The 12076-nt window shown below is 34.5% G+C and overlaps 1 protein-coding gene across 6 annotated transcripts in view; it reads left to right on the top strand.

Annotated features, from left to right (window-relative positions):
• The window catches only part of NBEA (neurobeachin), a 389390-nt gene that overhangs the window by 38656 nt on the left and 338658 nt on the right, over positions 1–12076 (top strand). For all 6 annotated transcript variants that reach the window (XM_039385864.1, XM_039385860.1, XM_039385863.1 and 3 more), the window contains exons 10-12: positions 6108–6216; positions 8389–8541; positions 9283–9451. In XM_039385864.1, coding sequence (XP_039241798.1) covers positions 6108–6216; positions 8389–8541; positions 9283–9451 — 431 coding nt within the window. The remainder of the gene's footprint in view (positions 1–6107; positions 6217–8388; positions 8542–9282; positions 9452–12076) is intronic.

The following is a 12076-nucleotide window of genomic DNA, read 5'->3' as shown; positions in this document are numbered from 1 at the left end:
TATTCATGTCTTTAGTTTAACTGAATTTATCTTAAGATCATGGTAGCAAATAAGCTGAATACCAAGTAGTATCCTACTTTCCTAACCTGTCTTCTCATCCTGTCTTTCAAGACTTTTTTTGTCACAGCTGGCACAGGTATTTAAACTTGAGAACAGGTATGGAAATAATTATTTCTGAGGTTGTTACATTTGCCTTTTTGCCTCTGATGGAGAGCCAAGGTCCCAGTCCATTGCTACCTGTGGTCTACAATTTGGAGTTTGCAGTGTTGAGTGCTGATAACCCTCTCCCCATGCCTTTCAAAGGGAAGATTGTTGAATATCACTCCTAAAATTTCACATCTCTAGTGTAACCTAGCTGTGCTCAGATAAAATTGCCTGTACTTGAATTTTCCCAAACTGTGACAGCAGGAATGTGACAGCAGGAATTGCCAAATCAGACTGCCTGGATGATAGTTCCACTGTATCATGTGATAGAAATCTTTTGTAAACTTGTAAACTACCGTACCTCTGCATACTCCAGAAGATCCAAGGACTATTAAGGGTGGCTAGTTTATTACTGGAGTCCATATCCCAAAATGTTTTGCCTGTAAGCAGGGATGACTTGCCTCTTTAGTTCTCCCACACAACACCTAGTCATCTGACTCATGAATAAAACACGTTCAGTAGTTTTCTTTGATTGGCCTCAGCACATGTTACAAGAACAAAAATCAAAAAGGCAAGAGAAACAAATCATTTCCCCTTTCTCTCCAACAAGCTTACAGACAGAAAAAACACGGTTAAACTGAAAGCTAAAGAAACACTTTAGAGAGCTACCAAACTGTAGCTCCTCTCCATCCCCACCATCCATCCATCTCTTCTACTCTGGGTTTATCTTACCTCCAGCCTGGTTAGGGGAACATAGGCTTTAGTGGCTGTGACTGCATAAATATGCATGAAGTGACTATTAATGTTGCAGCAGAGCAATTGACTATTTTAAAACATGCACATGTTTTTGATTTCATGATTTAGAAGTGAATATAACTTGATGAAAATCCCGTTTTGTATTTCCAAAATGTATTATAAGTGCAGTGAAAATGATTTCTCAAATCCTTGCTTAGCCTTTGTGCTTTGATTTTCTTCCTGAAGAACTGAAGTAAGGAAGGGGAAATAATTTCTTATCTTCTGTGCAGCATAATATATTACCAATATAGTAATTGATAGTCCTTCTCCCTGAGGATTTCTAAGTTCATACTGTGAAAAATAGTAAATATTCTGATGAAGTAAGGAATTTATTAATAAATCAGGCAAACTCATTTAAAACTGTTTGTTAACAATGCAATGTAATGGTCAGCCAGCAGATGAAGAGCAATAATAATAATAATAATTTACCTCAATACAGACAGTATTGTTCCAAGTTTAAGTTAAGGGGCAAGTACCTTGAGAATTTGTTTAAAAACAAAACATTAATTGTTGTTTTATGATTTTTCTTAATACCACTTTACCTGTTTATGCTGATTAGTTTTCAATAGTTATCATATTAACAGCCTGTGATGAAGTTGATCATGCAGTCTTTTTGTATTACTTTGGAGAAGCTGACAATACAAATGGAGTAAGTTTATAAAGGTTCCTTTCCCAAAGAGAATCAGACAAAACAAATACCTGCATCATTCTCTTTTATGTAGACTCTTAAAGTTAAATCCTCTGTTATTAATCAGAATACTTAGATCTTCACAGAAACATGCCTACTTTAACTAAAAGTGCCTTTCGTAAAGCCTGATCCAGATAACTTTATAATACACAATACAAGATGAAACTTAAATTAAGGTAAATTTAACAGAGAAAATTATCATGGGAATTAGGAGACTAGAGAAATTGATCCGTGTGGTGGTTTAAAAATAAAATAGTATAAGAGAACAACAACAACAAATCTGAGACATATTTCACTTTTATCCTAATTATGCAAATTCCTGACTCTGGAGGTACTTCTAAGCTGTATCATAACTATTAGAAGTACTACATCGCCATGCTTTGGCCTATAACCTTTTTTTCCCTGCTTTTTAGTAATGGAAAACTACTGGAATTTTTTTCTCTGAAATTATTTATTTTTTCAGTAGATATCATAGTTCTCTGATTTACTGTTGGTTGACACATATACTTTCATTTTCTATCTGTATCTTTGCTGCACCGCAGACAAACTGATCTGTTCTAGGTGGGGCATGGTATACAGGAGATGTAGGAATGGGCTGAAGTATCCTTTATATTTGCCTTTGTATCTAGGGCAGTTGAAAATAGGCAAGAATGGAGAGAAATTTTGTATGGCAGTGCACAGAATTTTGCAAGTTTAATGTGAGCCCTGCATCAATCCGATGCATGTTAGTTGTTGGTAAGTTTGTTAAATTCTGTTTAAAAAATTGTTCATCTTAGAAGACAGTCTTCTAATTAATATTATTTCCCCTCTGTCAACAACAACCATTTTAAAAGCATGATTTTGGCAACCTGGTTCTGCTGATAAAAATTTTTACATTTCAAATCTTCAGGTTTAATTTCTTTTCAGCTGCCGAGGTGACTGCATAAATTGGCTATCCTCAGAAATTGTTAAAAGTTCTGGATACAGTCCTCTGAATTAGACAGACTAAATTCTTAGGATGCAGTATTGAGAAGAAGAGATCCATTACATCAGTATGGATTTTTATATCTAGATGCACACACTTAAATGTTGGCTGAGTTCAGTCTGAGCATGTGGGGAAAGAAAAGTTTTGAAGAGGTTTGGAAAGTTTATCTGAGAATTGTTAACTGTTAGGTCTTTTTCAGGCAGATTGAATGATCTCTAGCATAAAGTGTGTAAGGTAGAAAATATAACATGTAAAACCAGTGTTGTGTGTAACAACTGTTACTTAGTGCAGCTTATTCCTCCTTTCTCTCCCAAAAAGAAGCTTCACCTGAAACAAGTGTAAGCAACCTCTCTAGAGAAAAAAAAACACAAACCACAAAAACTACACAAAAAAACCAAAAAAAATTACTCGAAAAGAAAACCAAAATATCAACCTTTCAGACCAAGCATGTAATCTGTTTTCTGCCTTTGATGATCAGAGGATCATCATCATCTTCAGGGAGTAATAACTTCAGTACTGTACATGCCATGAGAATTTAAAAACATTTCCATTTTGATTTTATGGTTTGTCTAGTAGTTAAAATATTACAGATCTTTTACTTACTTCATTTCCGGCATAATAACATGGGCAAACTGCTAAATTTAATTATAATGCTATTTTTTATCAATACTGTGGTCCTATATAGTATTCATCTCAAACTTCATTGTGCCTCTGTGTGCCTGCCAGATGGTTCTCCTTAACTGCTGCTTTTTCTGGTACTTGGATTTTTTTAATGTGCTTGAAGGTGTAATGATGCATTCACATGTGCTATCCCAAGATTTGAATTACTATATACTGCAGTCAACTGTATTATTTATGGTGGCAATCTCAGATAATGCAGAAGGATTAGAAGCTGGAGTTACTGCTTGCAGACCTGAGATGACTCTGCAGAGCTGAGTATCTTTATGTGTCTGGATTGATATATGTTAAAAGCCATTTGGGAATTATGTAAAAGCATAGCTCATTCACAAAGGTATTGGCTGAATTAATACATTTTCCTGGAATTAGAAACACTTGGCATCACTTTACAGTAACAGCTAAGGTAGCTCTGTGCAAAGCTAATGTGGGTAGGCAAAATTAATTAGTTCAGCCATAACCCACATAAAGATGGTTAATATCTAAAAAGTAATATTTGGACTCTACCTGCATCTGAATTATTACACTTTTTTGAGTTGGTCTTTCTTACACAAAACCAGCTTGTCTGTTTCTGTGTCTGTGGCATGGTTAGGTATAAGCTGGTCACTGATTCACTGATTATTTCTGAGTTGACTTGTGTTTTTTGTGTTCTTGAATAGAAGGAAAGAGGAAGTGTGTCTTATAACTTGCATTTAGAATCCTATCAGAAGTTCTAACAGTTGTATAGAGATTGTACTGATATAAGAACAGTTCAAGCCCATGACTTTACATCGAAATTCATAGAATAGGCAAGTAAACTGCAATACAAAGAAAAGGGCTTTTGATAAAGTACTCGTGGAATGAGAATCTGTTAAACTTAAGTCTGGTGGCATGGTAATGGTAAACTAATCTTTTAAATCCATTTTAAGAATATTTTTGACATTTCAATATAATATTAATAGTATTTGATATTGTAATTTAGATTCTAATCCTGTAAAGATGTATGCTTTTTCTTAACTTTGTGCATAATGGGTGGTTGTCCTAAGTTATAAGGTTATTCATTGAGGTTGGTAGTAAGCACCATCTATCCATATGAAATTTTCTTTGACCTATTCGATTTAAAAAAAATATTTTCTAAATATAAAGCTTCAACCCTTTATATGATCTTCTTATGGATTTTCATGTAGTAAAAATTATTAGGATCTTATTTTATATGACAAATACAATAGAAACTTTTGGTCAGGGTAAGAAAAAACTGATGCATACAACCTGGTTTGTTATTGATGTGACAGCTTGACAGGCTGTTTTGATAAAAGCTTTGGAGTACTGTAAATGGATATTATCTGTGTTCTTTTACTGCTGACACTCTGTGGAGCATTCTGTATGTGATTTTAGATGGATTATTATGACCATTCAACAATAAAGCAAGACAAGGCACTATTTCATGTTCACAGCATGTACTTTGGCTACACTGTGTACTTTATGCATGGCAGCCTTGCTCAACAAATAGAATAAATCTTGTTTTCCTCAGCACATTGATTATTTTTTGATGCTGGCATGGATTAACCAGTCTCAATATTTATTTCAAAGTAAAAGATTTTATTTGGAGAGCAAGAGAACCTTTAGATGACTAGATACTGTAAGTAAAGTTGAAACTTATAAAATGCGGGTTGGACATATCCTTTAATTCACTTTTTCATAGCTGCTACCTATGTGAGAACTTTCATGGTTGCAGATACTTGTCTGTACAGCTAGGAACTATTACACCTATTTTATTTTCAGAAAAGGAATAATGACTTTATGTATGCACTACAATGCATTCTTTCATCTATCTTTTTGAGATGTTTGAAAAATAATTTTAAATATTTCCTTTCTGTTACAAATATAGTTTGTTTTTTTTATTTTTCCCTTTCCTCTGGTTTTTCGCAACAGTGTATTTATGTTTCACTCTCATCACCCAAGAATCAGTTGTGATTTTTTTCCCCCCCTGTGATGCATTGATATGTTTCCATTGCAGGTTTTCATAACAGTTTCATGTTCTTGCCAATTCTATCCCCTGAAGTCTTCATATCTCTTCTGTTTCTAAACTGTAACCTTTTCTGAACACTTTTTTTCCCTCTCTGTGCTTTATGAACACTTCACTTAAAGATACTGCTGGGATGGGCTGCTGGGCGATTTCCTTGTGGCCTCTAAAGTGTTTCTGTGCTTTCCTAACTGGATGAAAAGTGATCCTCAACTTTTATTTGGTCAGGCCTAGATATTATTCCCCTCTTTGGTCTGAAGAAAGTACGAAAGAAGCTCTCCACCCTGCTCTTGTTTCACTGTCATTTGTGGTGGGCATCATTGCCCATGTGCATGTTCAGCCATTTAATGCCTCATTTCTGTGGTAATAGTGACTCTAGGGACGGAAGTGTGGAATGATGACATACCTAGTGGTTGCAAATTTTGCTGTTTAGCATAGTTAGTGTGGATAGTAAAATGTTTGACACGATTCCTGCCTGCATCTAAACGCTGTCAGCTGGATCCCACAGCATCTCCTGCCTCTTTCAACTGCCAAACTTTTGGCTAGAACTGCAAACTCACAGACTGGATATTTAAAACCTGGAATAGTCCTGGTCAAACCAGGAGTACTGACAGAATGATTTTGCACTCATTTGAGTATGAATTCCCACTCCTAACACTGTAATATAAGAAAAATAATTGGAGAAATTTGTTAACAGAAAAAGTAAGATTTCTATTCTTTCAAGAATAAACCTCTTTAAGCCTGTTTCTTTTCACTTAATAGCTGGTGATTATTGAGAAAGTAACAGATTGGCTTTTCTGCAATTGTAATCTGAAAAAATTCCTGTTTTTTACATGCAGTGCTACCCTATTGGCTTTCTTGGTTGAGCTTCTTAAGAGTTCAGTAGCCATGCAAGAACAAATGCTTGGTGGAAAAGGCTTTCTAGTAATTGGCTATCTCCTTGAAAAGGTATGTTTGGAGAGTTTTTATTTTCGTTCTTAATATTTCTACTGTCATTGTAGTACTTTCAATCACTTGGCTCAAAGGACTGTTTTCAGACATGATGAGCAGTTATCACAAAACTGAGGTTCAGTTTGGTTGTCTGAGGAATATTACCTGCCTTCTGGACCAAAGTCCTCATGAAACCCTGTTGCTCTGATTTCATAATCTGCATAATCTGAAAACCAACTACTGTTAGCTATACCAAGACAATGATACTCTAATGATTGAATCTCATGGCTCTAATATTCCTGAATGTCTGCTACTGGATTTTTCATTAGCATGAGGTCAGTATAGCAATCATTTGAGAAGAAGATAAAAATCATAATCTCACCCTCAAAAATATACTGAATTTTGAAAAAGAATGATAAATAGTTTGTCTCATTCTGCTCCCTTTGTTATTTGCAGCTAGGAAAATACATTCTTATAGTAGAAAGCGTTTATGTTCTCTGAATACCTAAAAGCAGACTATTTTCTATGCTTCTATATTTTCAGTACTAAGCAAGTGTGATTTAGAATGTCAAAGAACTAACCTAAGGTGGTTTTTTTTCCTGTGGTAGGTTTTCTTGTGACATAACCAGAATTAATTTACAAAGCTGTTACCTTGGGTTCTGTAAGTTATTACAGGCTAGTAATGGGCAGGCTAGTGAGCCCTCATGAAGTCTCTTTCTCCTGAATAGAGCACTGTGGTTTACACACATTGAATACGTCAATTCAGGATGTTGTACACGAAATTAAAAAAAAAATAATTTGCACACTCTTCTAATTAGCATCTGCTATGATATTAAACTCAGGCTATGTGAATATTTAAAGGATTTTGATTGATCAAAACACAATTCTTACAAAGATGCTGTTTTCTGGGGAGTTTGCTGCTATATTCACTTAGCTACAGTTTTTACTACATATTCACTGATCTGTATTCACTTAGCTATATTTTTTTAAAATGCTACAAGGTGTTTTATTTTTTTCAGTATATGCTTATATTAATTTGGCATACGTGGTAGGAAAAAATCCTTTTACTTCCTAAGCCAGTGTCAATTTCATTATTTATAAATTATCTCTTGTATCTGTTGTTCATTTGCATCTAATCAAATACTTCAGAGGACAGAAAGCGCTTTTTTTTCTGACTTGAATTTCCAAATGTTTTTGTTCTTATTAGTTGCAGACTGTTTATTGTGAATCGTGATGTATAAGCCAAAGGAACTTCAGCATCCAGACTGAACTTGTATTACTGAAAAACAGACTTCAGTTCTAAAAATAACAAATCTGCATATTCCCAGACTGTACTTACAGCAATAAAAATAATTGGAACATAGAATCATATAATCACTTAGGTCGGAAAAGACCTTTAAGATCATCAGGTCCAACCATTAACCCGGCTACCACTAAACCATGTCCCTCAGTGCCACATCTACACATCTTTTAAACACCTCCAGGCATGGTGATTGAACCACTTCCCTGGGCAGCCTGTTCCAGTGCTTTACATTTTGTACAGAAGGCAAAGGGAAGGATGTTTAGTGGCTTTTTTATTAATTTGTTAATTTAGTATACAAAGAAATTTGTCAAAGTCCTCATGCCACATTACTATGTAAGAGCAGGTCTCAACAGTAATTTTATAGCATACGCTATCAAACTGAAAGACTTCTGAAATTTGAGGAAACCTTGAACCCAACTCCTTCAAATACCTACTTATGTTTAAGAAACAAAGGCAAGTCTACCAGTAATGTACATTTACATATTGAGACACCCAATTCCAGTAAGACACATTATTAACTTAGGAAGAGTTAAGGACTTCAGATGAAATTCTCAATGCACTCTGCTGTAAAATGTTGGATCCTGACTGGCTTCTAATCAAACAAAAACAAAACCAACCAACCAAAATACCAAACAAACAAAAAAGAAAAAGTATTTAACCATAGTTACTGATGAATATTTTAACTTGTTAAATATAGGCATTAGAAAGACTGTTGATATTATTAGAAAGTAGAAGTTGCCTTCATATGCAATGACATCAAAACACTTGAAGCTGCATGTATTTAGTGATGATGAGATGGGTGAAAATACTGATTCATAGTTCTGCTGTAAGTATATTAAGGAGGAAGGCTTTTCTTTATCTTTGTTCTTCTGATTATTTCCCCCCAGTCATCTAGAGTTCATATAACCAGAGCAGTTCTGGAACAATTTTTGTCATTTGCAAAATATTTGGATGGATTATCTCATGGAGCACCTCTACTGAAGCAATTATGTGATCACATCCTTTTTAATCCTGCTATCTGGATACATACCCCTGCAAAGGTAGTTGTACACTTGAATAATGTTATGACTCTCCTACAACAAAATGAAATACCTGTATTCTTTTGTAACATGGTACTTAGGTTTAATGTTTTGGTTTTTTTTTTTATTTTAAAATATGGTAATAGCAATGATTTTTTAGATCATGAAGTCTATACCCTGCTTAACTATATACTCTAATGTCTTTTATAAGTTTCTAAAAGTAGTTAAATTATTGGACTGTTTCTGGAAACCTAGTCCCTTTTTCAGTGGTTGCATTACATTGTTTTCCTAAAGATTAAGCATCAAATTATGTATTTTTAATTGTAGGTGAAAGATGACACGTTTTGTTACACATTAGCGTGAGCTCTCACTTTAATTTAAATTATGTATTTTAGTTTGATAAAATCTATAAAATGTTATTGTTCACCTCTGGTAATAATGAATTAGTTGTTTTCCTAAGTAATCATAGTTGAGATATGTGAACCAAATTGAAAAGTGACGTGGTCCTAAAATCTGAAAATATGTACTTCTAGTATAAAAAGCCAGAATGGAAAACAAACCCGTATGTTTATCATTACTTGAATCATAAAATCATAGGAAATTTAGTTTGCAAGGGACCTCTGGCTGTCGTTTCTAGGTATCAGTCAAGTCCCTGCCCTAACCAAAGTTTTAAGATCCAAAGTATATATTAAAATAAGTCCTACAACTTAAGGTTACTAATACAGAACTTAGGTTTACATGGGTAACTGTTTCATTCTTCAGGTGCAGCTGTCTTTGTATACCTACTTGTCAGCTGAATTCATTGGAACTGCTACAATCTATAACACCATACGCAGAGTAGGAACAGTCCTGCAGTTAATGCACACACTGAAATACTACTACTGGGTGGTTAATCCTGCTGATAGCAGTGGCATTACTCCTAAAGGATTAGGTAAGTACAACATATAAGAAAGGAAATATGAGCACTTCTTGTGTAGGAATATTTATGATGTTCTTGTGTGAAAGCTCCTTGGATCTGTAGACAAGGAGGTAAATAAATGGCAATAGTTGATAGCAGTGGTCGAAAGTAGAACTGTGCAAGTACGTTTTGCTGTATCATATGCCCCTGATGATAATTCCCTAGCTTAGCTCAGGAAGTATTGAATGACAGCAACAACAGAATACAATAATAGATATTGGCTAAACGCTGCATGTTACAGATGTGTATTAGTCAGAGCAAATCATTCTAATCCTATATACTCTGACTGTAATGTCATTACATTTAGCTGTCTACTTGTGTAAAGCAGAAAGGATTTGGCTGAAAGTCTCTTTAAAAATAATAGATAAAGGAGAACTTATTAATTTTCTTGTCATGCTGAGAAATTGAATAATTGAGGAATGTTTCAGTACTGTCAAATATCCAAATATTCACAAGTGTGACATATAGAACATATGAATTATTGGATTATTCTTCATTTGTAAGTGAGCTGTATGCATATGGTTTTTCTTCATTTTTTTTTCAATAAATAAAAGCAGAAGGAACAATTCTTATTCTAAATTAGGTATCTTAATAGACATTGAAGTTGTAACTTGTTGAGGCTCACAGAAAGAGGATCTGGGGCATCATTTTTAATTCTCTCAGATGAACAATATTATTCATGAAATTATTAAAATTTATTTTAAAATACCTAACAAAGTTGTTCTCTGTTCATTTGGATGAAAAGTTTGTAATACTAGATTATGAAAATTAACTGTGGTTGTTACTTAATTAGCTTGAAATCTTTGTCAGTGATAAATTATATTTTCCACTTATACTGACTCTGGATTCCTGCTGCAAAAGTAGAATTAACTTCAATTTTGGTACTACAATGAAGGTAGTACCTTCTAACTGAGTTAGACATCTGTCAATTATAGACAGTGGAATGCAGGAGTCAGTTGCCTTAATACGGGTTTCCACCATCATTATAATCTCTCCGTGGCATCCCACCTGCCTTTCAGAAGGATGCAGGTTTCCTGTGCATACAACATCATATTTGCTTGTTTTGGGTAGATATTTTGCATTTGCTTGTTATGGGTAGATATTTTGCAGGCTTTATGGCATGTCAATTCACACTGGTGAGTATGTTTAGGAAGCTGTGTCCTACCACTGGTTGACAAGAGACTTGATAAGTGTTTTGTTGGAAAGGTGGTTGTTTTCTAGACGGCATTGGCTCTATTGATTAGATTTCCACTGACCTCAGTGGAAGGTTAGAAGCTGGTTTCACGTGTGGGAACTACACTGTAGGTGTCTGAACTCAGGGTGAGCTGAATCCTACCCTGGTACTGTCTTTATCCAGCTGCATGCTTTCAGAGCTTTACTCTGTTGATGGTTACACTGCTGTGTTGCATAGGTGCAGTTTTACCATCAGACAAGTTAACCATATCTGAGCTCAATGAGGAATTAGGATGTTTAAAACTCAGCTGATCAGCTTATGATATATACATTATGTTTCTGACTGTTGAATGACCAAGTGTTGGGAGGTGAAGTTTTCAGGTGTCAACCATATTTACACCGAGATAGAGACCTGGAAAATTGCTTAACTATTTTGAGACTGTAAGTTTAATAATACTGTCTATTGGATATGGCTGTCATTCTTTTGGGGAATTTTTTCTTTGTGTTTTTTTTTTGTTTGTTTGTTTGTTTTTGTTTTTGTTTTTTTTTTGGGGTTTTTTTGTTGTTTTTTTTTTTTTTTTTTTTTGGTTGGTTGGTTATTTGGGTTTTTGTGTGTGTGTGTTTTATTTGCTTGCTTTTTCTTCTGGTAGTTTTGTTTTGTTTTTAATTAAAAAATTCGCTTACTTCTGTGTTGTGATACTACTACCTAACAACACTTTGAAAATGTACTGCAGATTACAGGCTGCTTCCCTCTGGCTAGGCTTGCTCTTTAGTGGAATCAGTGACATTTCTTTCTGTAGAAAGTATGGCTTGTTTTTATCTCACCCAGATCTTCCTCTCCACAGTTAGCTGTATTTTTGGAGTATTTGTATGTGTACTACCAGTTGAATAGCTGCAAAAAACTATACAGTGTATTCATCAAAATCTGAATAGAAGGCATGAGGTACACAAGGACACAAAATTAGGCATGACAAATGAATCAGTTAACTCTAAATTAGCCTATATACAGCTGGTTTACTTCCCTACCTCTTCTTTTATTCTTACCTGTTTAAGGATATATTACCTTGTCTTCTCATTTGTGTTAATTCCAGACAAAATTCTTTTTTTTCTCAGGAAGGCAACTAGGTCAGTCCCTGAAAGGTAATCAGACAGTGCAAATTAGTGGTTGCTTGGTGTAGCAGTTTGACAACAAATATCACAAATATACAGTAGTTAGGAAGGTGTTTGATAAACTGTGAGGATGTGCATGTTTTCAAAAAATGTGTTATTATCCACTATATCTGAATTTTTTCATTCTTTTCTTTAGTTAGATTTATAAATAAATTTGACTTTTTAAAGGTTAATATCTGCTTTTTCCTTGTTCCTTATCCTCTTCTTTCCTCCCTGTGTCTTAGACTACAGAAAGTCACCTGTAACTGATATAAC

The sequence above is a fragment of the Pipra filicauda genome, unplaced genomic scaffold (assembly GCF_003945595.2).
Source record: "Pipra filicauda isolate LSUMZ 115617 unplaced genomic scaffold, ASM394559v2 scaffold443_size986076_pilon, whole genome shotgun sequence".
Taxonomy (NCBI): domain Eukaryota; kingdom Metazoa; phylum Chordata; class Aves; order Passeriformes; family Pipridae; genus Pipra; species Pipra filicauda.
Note: the sequence above shows the minus strand (reverse complement) of the source record. Positions and strands in the feature narration are given on the sequence as shown.